Source organism: Misgurnus anguillicaudatus, chromosome 20 (assembly GCF_027580225.2).
Source record: "Misgurnus anguillicaudatus chromosome 20, ASM2758022v2, whole genome shotgun sequence".
Lineage (NCBI taxonomy): Eukaryota > Metazoa > Chordata > Actinopteri > Cypriniformes > Cobitidae > Misgurnus > Misgurnus anguillicaudatus.
Genome location: NC_073356.2, coordinates 24,524,938 through 24,542,905, shown reverse-complemented (window position 1 = coordinate 24,542,905; position 17,968 = coordinate 24,524,938). Strand labels below are relative to the sequence as shown.

Sequence of the window (17,968 nt, the reverse complement as noted above, 5' to 3'; positions counted from 1 at the left end):
TACAGGTCTGCCATATTTCTTCCAATCAAATACATCATGTTTTAGTTTATTGTAAAAAGATACTTCAGTTGACTCATATTTAGAGAATGCTCATTAGATTTTTTGTGGTGATTGAAACAATAGCATTGACTCCATACTCGGTGCCAAGATGGTATTTATGTCTGCAATCCTAATTGCGTATGACATGTAGTTGCTGGTCGATGGTGGGAAAATTCATGTAGGATGTAAACAAGTAAACACTTTTATGTAGTACGCTGTAGTTTTATCTATTTCAGACATCATATTGTGCTCTCAATAATTTTGTTTCTGTATAAAATCATATGTTGGAATGCCTCCAAATCTCACACTTACAACTGATTTCCTCAACTCAAACATGACTTCCAAACATTTTGCTTTGCCAAGTCATTTTTTCAAATTTACAATGCGTGACATATTTGTTTGTTTTTTTGCTTCGATGAGCAAAACAGAGCAGATCTAGTAAAGCAGCGATAAAGATGTTAATTTAAAGGTTTGCTGCAGCTCATAAAACTCCAGCATGGTGACAATCAGGTCCTCAAACCGCAATTGAACCAGACGTGTATGAAAGACTGGATTGTGACATGGCACAGTCCCGTTGACATTTTGCTCCCTGTAGATCTTGCTACAGCATTTCGCTGCTTGTTCAGGCTAATGGATTGGCAGGGGGATCACTCATGATGTAGTAAGTGGAGCAGCATGACATGCTACAGTCGTGGAAAAAATGGAGTGGGTGATCGTGTTGTCACTGTCGATTTGTACAAGTGTCTCGCAGCCGAATATTTTTCATCACGGTGGGTGTAGCTTGTCAAAATGCGCATATAAAGCAGTTGCACCTCAATGCTTATTTAAATACTGTTTTCTAGAAGACAGTGTGCTGCTTAAAGAGGCAGTATTTTAAGACAACCTGATCTCACGAATTTCCATGTTATAGTCACGGAATATTTTGCTCATTTATCCGTGTCATTGTCACCTATCTCCGCATTTTTTGTGTCTGTACCACTGACTTTCTTGGGTTTGGGGTTAGATTGACTTTCTGTTACTGTACATAAAATGACATCCTAACCCAAACCCAACTCTAACCCTAACGTCAGGCAACAATTGTATAAAAATCCAGAAAAAATAGTATAAACCAATAAAGTGACATCCTAACCCAAACTCTAAATCTAACCCCAATCCCAAGCGACAATGGTTTAAAAATAGGAAAAACAACTGAGTAACCAATACGTGAAACTGACACGTAAAAGAAAGTCCGTGGTACGGACACGGAAAAATGCGGAGATCCTTGACAATGACACAGATAAATGAGCAAAATATTCCGTGACTATCACTATACCACAGTGAGATCATGTTGTTTAAGACATTGTAAGATTAGTTCTGTTGTCTTATTTCCATGAGCATTGAAGTGTTATAGTTTCTCAATTTTTGCAATATGGATCAACTTTTTTATGACAGCTTTTTTTAATATCATCCTGCACTTCATCTTCTCATCAGATTCCAGAAGGTCCAGTAAAATAAACGCTACTGGCTATTGTAAAAGAGGGAGGAGCCATTCAATATTTTCCACCATAACTTCCTGTTTCAGTAGAAATTACGTCAAGGCTACAGTATGTATTTCAATGGGACTTCAGCTGCTCTTAAAGAGTGCATCAAACATTTCTGAACACCATCCAGAATGGATGGATTTTAGCCAAGCTTCAAGGTTTGAAAAGTGATGTGGCTGGCTGGCAACCCTTAGTAAAGAACACAGAGATCTACTGATGAAATACTTGTCATATCTAATGCCCTAAATGTCAGCAGGCATCTCAGGGGGTTTAATCAACATTAGTCTTTGTGTAGCATTCGTAAGGCTTGTTCTGGCCTTGTCATCTCTCCAGCAAGCAGATTAGAATAAAAGCATTTATGATAAACCCATGCATCCCCTGTAGCTTGATATCTAAATCTCTTCCTTTCTGAGCAAATGACCTACAGCTGCTTCCACCAACACTGACTCCACAAGCAGTTGCTTTGTGGCTTTTTTCAGAGTTGGTTTAAAACGAAGCCTCTCAAGGACGTCATGGAGTGAGGAAGATATTCCTTAGATAAGAAATTGCTTTAAAACGATGCCAACACTGAAATATCCTTTTCTTTAGAGTTAGCTTAGAGCTTTCCTCTACTCAAGGTTTGAGGAAGTCATAACCGTGATGGGTTTGATTACCCATCTGTCCTTGTGCTAAAATGGTGTCACCTTTCATTTTATTGGCCTCTTAAAAAGTTGTCAAACTCTCCCTGTGCTCCCTCTTAAAATGTCTTTAAGACTGCTGGAGTTGTCAACGTAAAGGTTGTTTTACTTCCAAATGGATTTTACAGCTACTGGAGTGTAGGATATGTCAAGGTTTCGGAGGTCAAAGGAAGCACACGTCTAATCCTCTCTCTCTATTACTCTCTCTCTTTCTTACAAGCTGCGTTTTCATTACAGATCTGTGCAAAAATTGTATCTATATTTTTTAAATGTCAACAAAAATTATTGCGAAAAGACGGCGTTTCCGTTAACCGATGATATGCGACTGAAAGGTAGTTTCTCATCTCGCGATAAGTCATTTCAAACATCACGTCGACTGATGTTGGTAGATTTACTAATATCACAACCATGGCACTAGGCATTATTTTTAACCAAAGGAGACATTGGAGTGTTATCCAAACATTGATGCCAAAGAAAGCCCCGTATAGGTATAGGTGTTTTTGGAGGTAATAGTACAATATTTTAAATCAAATTGTCTTTTCAAAACATACACAACAAGTTGCTGTTTCTTCTTCGTTTGTGGTTAAACTTGCTAAGCTGCTTCTTCATTGACGGTTGCGCTGCTACTCACACGCGTGGATACTCGCTATCAGTGGTCTGCGCGTGCGTTTGCACGTTAGCGCGTTAGCGCGGACGACGATGCAAAAGTATAAATGAAACCCGAAGTGGATCCTGCGCCATCGCGGCTACGCCGTAGGACGTACGCACAATAGTGATGCAATATCCGATTCATTTCTGCGAACCGGCTCTTTTCGGACAGTTCGGCTCATTGAACAGGTTCAAAAAGCCGATTCACCGGTTCCTGACCTCATCAAGAAATGACATCCCTACGCATTTATTTTTTTAACTACTTGTATTAATGAAACATTCAAATAAAGTCCTTTGTGTCAACACATTAAAATATTAAAATAAAACGTTTTTGTGAAGGCATAGCTGATTTATTGGCTTTCATTCACAAGTTAGTAATGTTTGTGGTCACAGTTTCAATCGCGGATCGTAATGCCAGATACTGTACAAGTAATCCGTTTTGACTAGCCTACAACTTGGATGAGATTTCTAAAATTTGGCACCTACAGCACACATTACAGACACTGATGCACAGCTGCAGATGTGTTCTAAATATCCTAAGTATAAAGAATAACTAAACTTATCTTTTAAACTCATTAGTTTTCCTAAAACAACTAAAATATGATTTACATGCACAGTAAATCGTATTTTTATTAAACAAGCATATCAAGAAACTAATAAAACAAGAAACTTTACGCATCAGGCTCTTTCAAATTCAATACACACGCAGTGTCAGCAACTCATTCGTCAGAATTGTCGGCAATCCTCGCCTCGACAATCATCGACAAACTTCGACAGTTGGTTGAACCCAGAGTCGTATAATAACAGAGTTACGACACTCACATAGACGTCTGTTGTAAGAATGGAATGCGGAAGTAACAGCGTGTCATGGAGTGACGCATAGTTACAAACGCAGCACTGAAGCACATTCATTTCAATGGCACCTGCTGGTAAATCGATGAAATTACCGTTTCTCTTTACATTTTCAGACATTTTATGAATATAGTCAACAGTGATATTTTATGAACTCTGGTGTAGGTAAAGATTATCGTTAATAATAACTAGTAAAATTTTTATATTTTAATGATTTGTGTATAATGTGTGAATAATATAGATTTAATGGTTTAATATTTTATTACTGGTGACCATCTACTAGGGGGCAACAGCGACAAGCTAAATGCCTTATAAGAAAGTCACACTGCTTCACAATGCTGCTATGTGTTTCATTGTGTTTGGTAAGTAATATGTATCCTCGAAAATCATGTATAATTATATTAACATTTAATGTGTACTATAAATACAATTAAATGTGAATTTAGTGTGTTTCTGTTATGCTTCACTGTTACAAATAACCGCGTTGGCGATCTTTTTTGTGATTTTAATATAGTAAAAGTGTAGGAATTATGTTTTTAGCAGATTGATAGCCATTTATATAGCCATATTTTTGCTACAAAAATAAAAGATAAACTGTGTTGCTGTAGTTGGTATAGATAACCACAGTTATCTTTGGGTCACCATAAACTGTTTATCTTTATTAACTGATTTACTGTATTTCCATCACTCCCTAGTAAAAAAACGTTATAAACATAGTAAGTATAGTGATCAATTTACATTGCAAGCTAATATTTACCTAAAATAGCTAAAAACCTATGCAAACAGATTGACAGCCCTGCTTGGTTTGCAACTGTAGAACGTTACATGAATCACGTGACCGCGCGGCGGCGAGATCAAAGCGTTTCGTAACTCTCTTATTATACGATTCTGGTTGAACCCTATAGGTCACACCGCCTCATTCGGTACTTTTTGAGTACGACGTGCTATTTAGGCTGTGCGTCCTGCATCATCAACCTATGACCGAAACTAAAGTTTGATTCAGTTCAATTTGTGAACCGGCTCGACCGGTTACTTCCTGAGAACCGGCTAAAAAGAACGATTCGTTCAAGAACCTTACATCACTAATGCACAACTATAAAAATGCAAATGAACTGTTTAAATTTCAAGTTTGTGAAATATGCCTTTTTCGAATCACCTCATGCGAGCATACAAACGTTTTTGCGATATATGGGAATTTTTGTGAAATTTACGTGTTTTCATTAGCCGTATTTTCAATTCGCAATTTGCGCAATTTAAAGGGTAATGGAAACGCAGCTACTCTCATTTTCTCTCTTTCTCACACACTCAATCACTTTTTGGCATTTTGAATGATAGATCTAACGTTTAGATTTATGCTTTCCGTGAACCGGAATTGAACCTGCGTTCCCATTTGAGCACCATGGCTTTCCGTCACTGGAGCATTGCTGTTTCTCTGTTTTTATTTGGGGGGGGGACATTCAAAAGCACTAAATGAGTGTAAAACTGTAATGCTAGAAAGTTGTAAATAAAACTTCAACAATCCAATTGTTAATTTTGGATTCTGTATGCAATCATATGAACAGCAAACAGTTGTGACATCCTCTTCTCTTAGACTCTAACTTGGTTTCTTTGCTTGTTAACTTAGATTGAGAACTACATCAAAGAGAGCATGAAAACCGAGATGGTCCAGTTACAGCAGAGTGCTGTTCATAACCACACAGCGGCAATGTTGGAGATGGGCACCAGTCTTCTATCCCAGACAGCAGAGCAGACGCGCAAGCTAACTGATGTCGAGACGCAGGTATCTCCATTTCATGCCCCATTTAGTGAACAGTTTTTCCCCTATATATCCCCGTATTACAATCTCTTTCAAGCCAAGAAAAACCCTCATGCCACACTTGACGTACAGTTTCTTTTTAAGTATGATGCTAATGTTTATATTGCTAAATGTTTTTATGACTTGTGCATTTTTAATGAGTCACAGTAGAATACAGTGAATGTGTTTTTTGCTAATAATGGGTTGTCTTAAGAGAATATCCATTCTTAAGTGCTACCGCATGGATCTGGTTTTATGACTTTTCCTGTGGTTCTGCCCAAAGATAGGATTACCATGTGTTTTTGCAGGATTACTGTATTTTTAATTTACAGGTATGTTATTGTTTTCAGGTTTTAAATCAGACATCACGGTTGGAAATTCAACTACTGGAAAATTCGCTGTCCACAAACAAGCTTGAGAAACAACTCATGGTTCAAGTAAATGAAATCAACAAGATCCATGACAAAAATGGGTAAGCCACCTTAGGTTGTTTACCTGGCAAACAAACATACACAAGCAGAGGGGGCTGGTTTGGACCTTACCAAAATACAAACTGGTCAATTTAAAATTTGTAACTACAATCAAGTGATGCAATTTAAAGGGATAGTTCACCCAAAATGAAAATTCTGAAATTCCCTCATGTTGTTCAAAAACTGTATGAGTTTCGTTCTTCTGTTGAACACAAAAAAGATATTTTGATAAAGGTCCTAATTACAGATATGTGTACATTTAGGAACTCTTTAGGTACAAAGGTGTACTTTTTGAAATGGACCTGCTCCAGAGACAACTAGTGATCATTTTTACCATCATTTTCTGACAGTGTTTACTCTGTATAAATTGCTTTTCTACCTTGCTGAATACTCTGCCAGGACAGATGTTTAAATCTATCTCACTTGTACAATAATATCTTGGGCCAAAATCAAAATACAGATCATTAAACAAAACGATTTTCAGTTCCTGACAAAACGATAGACTTTTAGACTTTCACTTGATCTCATACAGAGCAGCAAAAAGTACCTGCCAAAACGTGAGTGACGTCCCTCGAACTCCCGTTAAACTTCGTCCCCTGTGAAGACATACAGATGAAGTCTTGTATGCTTATAGTGATTTTGCAATGCAAAATATTTGAAATGCTTTCCAGTTCTTTTATATATAAATTGGTCTGGAGGGATATGTTAGTTACTGTCAAAACGCGGGGTTTATTTCCCAGTATTCACAACGGTTTGTGTCCAGCTGTTGTCAGAAAAAGCATACAGACATTAATTTCTCTTTAAGAAAGTATGTATGAGTTTATAGTTAGTGTTGTAGTTACCAGTGTTAATGTAATTGCTCATATAATGGATTGGCATTATGGTCTACTTATATTTCTATTTTGAATTCATTTAGCATTCTTTTAAGTTCCTTATGTAGATTACATTTTGCTTTTATTAACCCCGTGAATTCAGGCCAGGTTTCAGCATCAGGTTTCCAAGATTCACTTTTCAGATTTTAGGCCTGGATCCATTCTGCACTTAAACGTAATCCCCAGCGCTATACAATTGGTTTGTATGGCATGTAAATTATGGAAATTGGCTGCATTCATCCCAATATTTATTCCTGCTGTCATGTTCTTAATCAGTCCACGACTAGAATAAGACTTTCTTTAACCATTGTATATTTTTAATTATATATCATATTAGACAATTTAGACAAAGCTCTTTATGACTTATATGGACATTCCACTTTTTTTGAAAATATGCTCATTTTCTAGCTCCCCTTGAGTTAAACATTTGATTCTTACCATTTTGGTACCATTCAGCTGATCTCCAGGTCTGGCGCTAGCACTTTTAGCATAGCTTAGCACAATCCATTGAATCCGATTAGACCATTAGCATCGCATATGTATATGTAGTGACATAGTGTAGTATCGTAGTGATATTAGGCACTGCCCGAAAATAGTCCCCTTGGTTACTTATAATAGCAGGGGACTATTTTCGGGCAGTACATAATATCACTAAACCTGCTGCAGCCATGTTACATCAGCAAAGTTCTTGATTATTACGCCAAGATGAGAGTATAGTTCCTAGCCATATCTGTCTAGAAAATCACAACATTTAATTTTCTGTCGGTCTTAGTATAGAATGTAACTACAGAAGAGTCAAGTTTTAAATAGGAAAAATATTGAAACTCTTTGGTTATTTTTAGCACGATGCTAATGGTCTAATCGGATTCAATGGATTATGCTAAGCTATGCTAAAAGTGTTAGCGCCAGACCTGGAGATCAGCTGAATGGATTCCAAAAATGATAATCAAATGTTTAACTCTGGGGAGCTGGAAAATGAGAATATTTTCAAAAAAGTGGAATGTCCCTTTAAATGACTGTATTTCATAAAAAATCATTATTTTACAGATTTAACTTGCACAACATGCACAAACGTCCAGTGCATATGAAGAAAAAAGCTGACATTAGAAACATATTAGAAATGGTTTGGTTACATTTACCATAATTTTTACTGTTATTCTTGTTTTTCTCATTCTTGCTCAGGTTTCTTGAGCTAAAAATGCAGGAGATGGAGGACAGGCACAGAGAGGAGCTGGAGGAGCTGCGGGAGGAGAAGAGCAGTCTGCAGTCTCTGGTTAGCAAACAGAGTTCAGTGATCCGTGAGCTGGAGGCTCAGCTAAGTCGAGCGACCGGTAACAGCACGGCCCTGCAGAGACAACAGCAAGACCTGATGGACACCGTACGCAGCCTGCTCAGCCTCTGCGCCAAGGATGGAGGAACAGCATGTAAGCACAATGTTTTTTTTTTTAAATAAGCTTGTAAAATGAACCCATTCATCTTGCCGTTTGTCAAACATTGCATTAGAATAGATCAATAAAAATTAAGAGAAAACGTTTAAAGTTTTAAGAAATGCTTTCTACATTTAGATTTACAGTATGCCTTTGGTGGAATCTTTTATTCAAAGCAACCTACTACAGTGCATTCCAGCTATACATTTTTATTAGTGTTTGTTTCCTGGGCCTCAAACCCAGGACCTTTAGCACAGCTAATACAAGGTTCTACCAGGATGCTAAAGACAAACACAAACCACAAATGTAGCTGTTAGTGCAAAATGACAGGGAATTTTGTGCTAGATATAGCCTATTACATAACATGCATGTTATCAATAAGGAAAGCGTCTTCCTGGTAGGTGTTAAATATGCATCCTTCTGGTTAAATGTCACGTTTCCCTCCAGACTGTGTTTGCAACCTCAACGGATGAGGCTTATCACGCTTCAGCACACTGCCTGTGGTTAACAGTTGACTGAAATGTCAAACAGCCCCTGATGGAGTTACAGGCCAGACCTAACGTTTCCCCAGTGCAGGGATCGGGGATCGAGGGTTTCCCTTGCACCCTCACGGTTGCCTTCACACCAGCAGGAGTCAGTGTAGTGAACTTATTACCCTCGTTTCCTCTGCCACAACCCCTAGTGTGGCCTGTTGGCCTCGCATCTGCCCCACGTCTCCCTGGTCACAGAAAATTTACCTTGAATGTCTGAAATGGGAGTGCACAGGTCATGATGGAAGCTCGGGTATCTGAGCGTGGACGTCATCGTGCTGTGAGGGCATCGTGAGACCTATACAGTACTTCCTGTCACTTTCTTTTTGAGTGGCGCTTGACATGGATCGTGTTTTAAATAAACACACTGAAATTCAAACAATTAGGGATAGTATGGTGCTATTACCGTGGGTTCACACCAGCCGCGTTTGAGGCGTCAAATTCTACTGTATCTGGTTTGCCGCTTGAACATTTTAAGTTTACTCACTTCATTTGCACGTGAAAGCCACGCGTGAAATTATATTCATTGAGACATTCACGCGAAAATTCGCATCATGGGAGGGCCTTACATAGGCTTCTGCGACTCCGCTCGCTTCCTGTAATCATGTCACCACTAGAGCAAGCTCCCGATTCGTTAATGTGACGCGTTTTTTCACCAAAGTTAAAATTTTTCAACTTGTATTTTGAGACAAATACATGCTGTGTATTTACTGTATATACATCACAATTTTATGGCAATGTATAACTATTTTACAAGGTGGCTAATTTGTTTAAATTTGCATGATCTCATTTATTATATTTTAGTGCGATATGTTTTCATGCCTTTGACGTATAGAGTATAGGGGTTGAAATCATTATAGCTTTTTTCTAATAATTGTGTTTTTTTCTATGATTCACGTATGAATTAGCCACCTCGTAAAATAGTTGCAAGATCAAGTGTGTCCTGTAGCTATGGTACAGGATAGTTAGTCTTCCCATTCTTACTTAGATTTAGTTTGTTGCATTCCATATAGTTTGGATAATAGCTATGACGTACAACTGCAGTTCTGTTGTAGTTTATTAAATGCTGAGCATGTAGCGTCACGTCTTCAGTCATTTTTGGCGCTACACTTTGTGGTAAGCCAAACACTTGCGCTTTTATATTATACACTTATTTAGTGCCAATTCACATGCTTTACTTATATGATTTAACAATAAATATTGCAGTACCGTACGTGTGGGAGAAAAATATCAGCACGTATTGGAACACCCTGCAGTTATCTTGGATTGAGACGTCGAAATTTGTGCATGAGCCAGTCGCTCAATATGAGAGATTTGGTTTGATTCCAGTTGTGGATTTTGGGTTATGAAGTGGAACTTGAATAAAACATTGCAAATGGTTTCTTTGATGGGGTTGATACGGCGCATAAAATAATTTACTTACATAGTGGTTTGGCGTATTTTTAAGGTGTGAAACAAAACATAATGCCTTGTGGATATTAACAAGTAACTAAGTATAATTGTACACTCAAATGCACTTTACCAAAACATTATGATAAGAAATGGTTTTAAGTAGAAGTAAAAGATTAACTGCAGCCTCAGACATGCGGTTGGTCCTGTGTCTTGTTTAGCAGTGCCCAGCGCCAGTCTACAAAAGAGGTCATTTTTATGACCTCTGGCTGAATTTGTCAAAACTAATGGCTCCTATGGGAGAGCCTGTCTATTGAGATGGCAAGGAAAGTCATTGTACTGTAGGTGTCTCGTGTTGCCTTGCAAAAACATTACTACATTTGCAAAGCAATTGTCTAGAATAGCTCAAAACATCTTACACAGTTTAATAAATAGTCACTGTTTGTGTTTAGACATGAATAGGGCATTACTAAAAGTGTTTAATCTTCATGTGAACATTACTATCAGTTCAAATAAGTATTCAACAGTCTGGACCTGAAATAAAATTTTTGTTCATTTTTAAGATAGTATTTGTGCAGAATTACTACTGCAGCCTTGCTATTTAATGCATTATTGCATGTTATATTACACACAGGGAAAATTGCATTATCATATGTAATTTCATTTGTCATTTATCATCTGTAGTGCATTAAAAGAGCAAGATATTGTTTTCTGTCTCTGAATTAAAGTCTCTAGAGACAAACTGTGACTCTGCATGAAAAATATAAAAAGGTAGCATGTCAAAATATGATTATTTTGGAGTTGAGTATGGTTTATGGCTTATAAAATGTTTTTAAAAATACACCGTTCAGTTAGCTCAGTTGGTGTCCATGATTTTTATGATTTCTCCATTTGTAAGAATCAGACTTTTTGTCATCTCAATTGTTTATGTAAAGTTGTAATGCAGTAGTTCTTGCTTATTTTCAGCTTTAAAAATATTGTTATCAGTGAATGCTGGAGTGCCTTGATAAAACCGCTTTGCATGGTTGATTTTTTCACATAATCGTGTTCCAATCAAAAGTCCCAACTGAAAGACCAAGAATTTAAATGTAAATAAATATTATGAATATCATTTTATGAGCCAAGACACAAGCTGTTTAGTAGATTCAGTTGCCAGATTTGCATATAAGATTATTGTCAAATGTCACTATTTTGCAAACTTCATGGTGGAGATCAGTGGCGGCTCGTGACTGCTCTTCCAAGGGGCGCAAATTCAAAATATTTGTTCGGAGTGTCATGTGTGTTGCTTGTGTTTTCAAAATATGTGTTTGTTGCATCATGTGAACCATGTAAATCACGTGTTTTGTCAAAATAAGTGCCTGCTGCACACACGTCAAAACCGTTTATTATAAAAGAGACGCTCACGTTCACAAAATACACGCATGACGCTCCCTTAACAGTAAACTCTGATTACGCATGAGATTATGGGAGTATTTGGCAAGGCCGAGTGCATGTCTCTTTTATCATAAACCCTTTAGACGTGTCTGCAGCAGGCACTTATTTTGACAAGACACGTGATGCACATAGGATCACTCGACGCGCAGAACACACATTTTGAAATTACAAATCGCACACATGACGGGCTACATACATGTTTTGACGAACCTCGCATCGAGCGCCCTCGATAAAAGAAGCCACCTGCCACCACTGGTGGAGATATCTGTTCAGTACCAAAATCCAAGAGGCAACCACTTTAAAATATTCTGTAACACTTAAGATTTTGATTAAATGTAAACTGGATTTTTATTAATATTGATTAATATAATGCTACACAGAATATATACATGTACTTTAAATTGTAATAAATATCATAAAACTTTTATTTCAGGAATTTGATCTTGAATTTAACTGACCCCAAAGGCTCTTTTTTAGGATCTGCAGTTTTTTTTCCTTTTGAGGTACAGTAGTTTCATATGACATATAGGTAAGGAATAATTGACTCCGGGCCGTTGAATTTTTAGAAAAATAATGCACATCCGAGGTGGTGATGTGACCACGATGCAAATCGGAATAGCCGTTACACTTCGGGTGTGCATTATTTTTCAAAAATTCAACGGCCCAGAGTCAATTATTCCGCTAATACTACGGTTACCACAACTCAAGACATCGATCACATGATATATTTAAAAGGATTCGTCTGGTTTTTGTACTTAAATCGCTATTGTGAGTAGGACTATTTCTGCTGTGTCTCATCCAACGGCTCTTTTGCTTCAAAACGTCATTTTAAAGCTGGCAATGGAGGCTTGAGCCGTTAATAGCATTCAAATGCAGTTATTAATTAAGTTATTAGAAAAAGAGCGACAGAGACAAAGAGAGAGAAAGAAAGAAAGAGAGCGAGAGAGAGAGAGAGAGAGAGAGAGAGAGAAAGAGAGAGAGAGAGAGAGAGAGAGGGCAAGCGAGATTGTGTGAACGAGGCTACCTCTGTGCGTCTCTAAACAGCGCTGTTATTGCCTCAGAAAATCATCTGTCATGTTGTTTTTGTTAGTTCGTTATTACAGTTAACTATGCGAAGTGATATGGAACTGTAATGCGGTCAAGAGAGCTGCCTGGAACTATACGTTTCCCAGAAAATAATTGCACACCTCAGAACATTCATCAGCCAATCAGATTCAAGCATTTAACAGACCCGTAGTATAATTTTATTTAAACCTTTGGAGATTTATATTATACAATTTTAAAACGTTTCAGTTCACCTTACATTTTGAGTCAAACGACTTTGTTCGAGAAGATTAAATATGTGCTTTATATATTTGTTTTAATTAAAATGGGCTGAATGAGCAAAAAGTATTAAAGGATAATTCCGGTATTTAACACTTTGAGTCTCATTTCTGGTTTGTTTTGGATGAACTACAGTGATGGACACATAAATTCTGACAATGGGTCGTGTCTTGAGTTTTTGACTCGTTTAGAAGCGTCTCTTGACTGCTTCAGAATGGAAGTCAATGGCCATGCACAAACATGTCATTAAAACAACACTTAACGTTCATTTTCAAAACTGTGCTACTCACCGAGTGGTTCGTGGTGTTCGTTGATGATGATTAAAAACAAGTTGTGTAGCGAAATACAGTTTCTGTCGTGTTTTATTTGGCATTTTGTAAAATTCCATTGACTCTCTTGGAAGACTGTTTGCTCGCTGATATATCACTCCGCCGCCGGGAAACAGAAAAGGGCCTGTTTGTTTACATGAGGTTGTAGTTTTTTCGCTCGGTTTCTCTCAGAAGAATTTTTTCCCATATTTGTAGGGCTGGACCAGAATATTCGAATATTAGTTCCGTGGGTTGACATTCGATTTTCAGTTTTGAGATTCGAATATATATATAAATATTTTACAGCGTTAATGCAGAGCTTTTGCCAAGCAGGAAGTGCGCTTCACGCTCCCGCTCTATAGGTGGCGCAGACAGACCAACATCCATAGCCAACAGCAGCAGCACTAGTGGAAGAGAGATCACCTCAAACGGAAAGCACGCTTCCTGCTTTGGCATTCACGCTAATAATGTTGTAAATAACGTTCAGTTTCTTGCAAAAACTGATTGATTTGCTTTACAAGACGTCAATATGTCACACGGAGTCATGGGGGATTACTGTTGTATTGGATATATATGCTTTAGCTCTTAAAGTGTGCGGATCTGTTGACTTGCATGGCGGAGCACCGGGGTTTCTGCAAAATATCTTCTTTATTGTTCTGCTGATGAAAAAAACATATTGGATGGTGTAAGTGTTAAAAATAAACTTGTTTTTGAAAGTATGCTACCGTTTTATTACAGTTTGTTGGACTACGTTCATTCATGCTTCAGACTCAAATATAGAGCGGAAGTATATACGCGGTTGTGAGGTATCTGAAAAAACAGTTCCACTATAGCAAATAACACGGATTGAAATCATACATTGCGCCAATATATTTGTTTTTAATCATCAACGAACACCACGAACCACTCGGTGAGTAGTACAGTTTTGAAAATGAACGTTAAGTGTTGTTTTAATGACATGTTTGTGCATGGCCATTGACTTCCATTCTGAAGCAGCCAAGAGATGCTTCTAAATGAGTCGAAAAGTCAAGACTCGACCCATTGTCAAAATTTCTGTGTCCATCACTGTAGTTCATCCAAAACAAACCAGAAATGAGACTCAAAGTGTTAAATACCGGAATTATCCTTTAAGCTTTAGCCAATAATGCTTGTTACTGTTTGACTTCATGAAAATTACTTTAAAGTGTTACCAAATATATACACTACTGTGCAAAAGTCTTAGGCCACCATGCTACCATTAGATTTGTTGTTTTTGCAATTGTACAGTGATCATGTTATTTCTCAGTCTCTTTATTAAAATACAACCAGAAAATACAGGAAATGTGTATGTAGTATTAAAACAGTATAAAAATATAAGCTGAAGTATTTAGGGTAAACTCCCCTTCTACTTGAGCAATAGCAAGCAGCTGCAGGATCTCTTAAACCTATATTAAATTAAATCCTAATTTCTCATTCTAATCAAATGACTTCAGGACTTCAGTCTCCTAAAAAATATGTGTTTGGTGCCAAGAGAGGTCACACTAAATACTAACTGAAGCCTGAAGAAGACATTTAGTTCTGAAAATTGTTTTGTTTTTAATTTTGTGTACATATTTCCTTTATTTTCTGTTTGTATTTTAAAAAGAGTTAAAAGTAAATATGGATGGACATTAAAATTTGCTAAAACAACAAATTTGGTGATGATGGCCTACGACTTTTGCACAGTACTGTATATATCATTTAAATTGCACTGATTTATCTGCTATAACCAATGTATGCTTATCATTGGGTCTTTAGACAAAATATTGAATGCTCCCTCATTTGTTATTTGCTTGGGTTAAAATGTAAAGTGTAAATGTAAGAGCCAATTCAACAGTGGCGCAATACACCTCTTTGTAATACTGCATTTCGTCCTCACTTGTATTGCACTTGGCCGTTTCAGCTTCTGGCTACAAGCGATAAATTGTCACTGTCTGACGCAGCTGGACGTTTGTTGTGTTAGACTCCGTAGTGCGAAGTTCCCCTCTGTCAACCTATGACAGCAGGAGATCCTTGTCGCAGACACTCAACCCTTTACCAATGCGGCAGGAATAATATCCCTGATTGAAGGGTTACCTCCCAAGCCCTCTGTCCCACAACACGGATCAAAGTTTTGCCTGACACTGCCCTCCTTAGCCGACACATCAATACTTAAACAGTCCCAACAGAAAAAACAATGGTGTGAAAATTGAGATGCAGCGAAATAAAAAGCGGAAGGAATTTCCAAGTATATAACTGGGACACGGTGGGTAAATATAAACCACTTGTTATAACAGGAACTTGAAATTTATAGCTTGTAGTATTTTGTCCGCAGACTCTTGCTTGGTTTCAAAATATTGGCGGTGTAATTGTCTGCAGATGGTAAGAGATGCAGCTGTTGGTGGAAACAGTCTGTCAGAGCTGTCCGCTTCTTCTCTGAGAGCCAGAGATCAGCACTTTGATTAAAAGACTTTGACGCTTTAAATGTGTCACTCACCGGAGGAAGATCGTGTTGATAACACACCGGCAATCTTGGAATTCTGTGCTGTCTCTCAATTTCAAAATAGATCTAACCAGGTTTGAGACATCACATGAAAGCTGATGCCGTATTTTGAACTTGCAAGGAAGACAGAGGTTCATTGTTTTGAAAGCACATGATTTATTCCACATTGTGCAATATTTTATCAAATTAATAGTATCGATATTGTAAAGCTGATGTGCTTGGATTTTTCTGATGGTTTTGTGACGTGCAACAGATGTTAGGAAGGGATGCTTTTATAAACACTATCCATGTAGGTTTTCTGACAGAGACTGCACTGCAAAAAATAAAACAAGCAAAAAAATCTGCCAATGGGGTAAGCTAATTTTTTTTTTTCTTGAATTTAGTGTTAAACAAAATTTTTCAAAATTGTTTTGCTTACCCCATTGGTAGATTTTTATGCACAAAATCACTTAAATTTGATATTTTTGGTCTAAAAACTAGACTTAATTTCTTGGGTCGTTTTGCAAGAAAAGGCATCTTAATTTAAGAATTTTTGGACTTTTTTACTGAAAACAAGACAAAAATACTAAGAATGTTTTTCTTGAAAATCATTTTTTGCAGTGTAGAGCAATAAATGAAGAGTTTGGTTCCAAAACGGGATAAACGCCATTTTTGAAAAAAAAAATGAGTTACTGCCAAAATCAGTATTATATCAGGTCAGTATTTAAAAGTAAATTCTTAATTTTCCGCGAAATCCAATACCCGCATTGTTATTCTGTCATCTTTTCTCCCTTTTTCCCAAAAAGCCATATACGCCACTCCTCATTTTTTACAGAACGCAATAAATCCGCTCCACATATTACAGCGCACCATTCCACGGATGTAAACAAACAATGGCGGCGCGTTCAGTACGCAGAATCCTAGTTTTCCTCATCTACTTTGTACTACGTGATCAACAAATAAACAAAAACAAAATAATACTTTAATGGCATAATAAACCTGTGGTTGTTTTCTGTGATGGGAAAGATTGATTGAATAGATTTATAGCATTTTTGAAAAAAAAACTTGCATTTTGTGGAAGAAATAATTCGTTTTTATAATAAATCTTTGAAAATCAAGTTATGTATTTGAATTTGTTATGTTTTTATAACCTAAAGATGCTATGTGAACGTTTGTAACAGAAAATAGTGGTTTTCATCTTGTCACTTTCTTGGTATAAAAACCATGTTTTACCGAAATTTGTCAAAATGGATTTATTGCGTTTTGGAACCAAACTCTTCAAATACTGTATTGTTGGCTATCAATCATATTTTATAAATAATCTTTAATACTGTAGGTATATACTTATAGAGGATGCCTTTTAGGGTCTGTTTCTGGTGTCAGTCCAGAACATTCCATCTTAACCCCTGTTTTATTAAATTCACAGGGGCTGATGTGAATAATTTTGAAACTACAGCCCGGTGGATCTTGACAAATTGCCATCACCTGCCAGTTTTTGAGAAGTTTATTAAAATATCTTTAGTCAATTTGTATCCACATCATTGCTGTCTTATTGAAATGGAACCCATCTCATGTTCTGCTTGGCAGAGCGAGAAAGTGGAAAATAGTTTTATTGATTCAACACATCAGGGACAGATTTTCTAATGCATGTTCCAGTGTAAACAACTACAATACCTCTCTCACTAGATGTTTATATTTTGTCATTATTTGTCTTTAGTGGTCCCGAACAGCACGAAACAAGCAGATGAAGAACGGAAGTACCGGGACTGTGCAGAACTCTACCAAGCTGGTTTCCTGAAAAATGGAGTTTACACCATCAATATAAGCCCACAAGAGACTAAAAAGGTAGAAATTCTGATTTCAGATCAGATTTCCAGAGTTCAGATGCAAAGCTGCTAAACACTTCTGTTAAAAATGAGATACTGGACATTGACTGAAAGCTCTCAGCACTTCTTATACTGTCCTGTATGTTCATCAAATACTTAAAATCTGCTTAATCCCAGCCTCAGGCCATTCATAATACAGATTTGTTGACAGAATCTATTAAACGCTATGATTTTTGAGCAACTAGTACTCTAAATGTGTTTGGAAGATGAACTGAATGAACGACGGCATGCCCAGTTAAAGGAGGTTTACCGATTATATTAGGAAATAGACTGAATTTTTTAGCCTTTAACCTTTATTCAGAAAGGACAGTGAAGTGTG

General features: G+C 37.2%; 1 protein-coding gene across 3 annotated transcripts in view; it reads left to right on the top strand.

Moving 5' to 3' along the window:
• Positions 1-17,968, top strand: part of angpt1 (angiopoietin 1) — a 202,829-nt gene that overhangs the window by 159,858 nt on the left and 25,003 nt on the right. For all 3 annotated transcript variants that reach the window (XM_055220298.2, XM_055220299.2, XM_055220297.2), the window contains 4 exons: positions 5,361-5,516; positions 5,882-6,003; positions 8,056-8,297; positions 17,481-17,608. In XM_055220298.2, the coding sequence (XP_055076273.1) occupies positions 5,361-5,516; positions 5,882-6,003; positions 8,056-8,297; positions 17,481-17,608 (648 nt within the window). The remainder of the gene's footprint in view (positions 1-5,360; positions 5,517-5,881; positions 6,004-8,055; positions 8,298-17,480; positions 17,609-17,968) is intronic.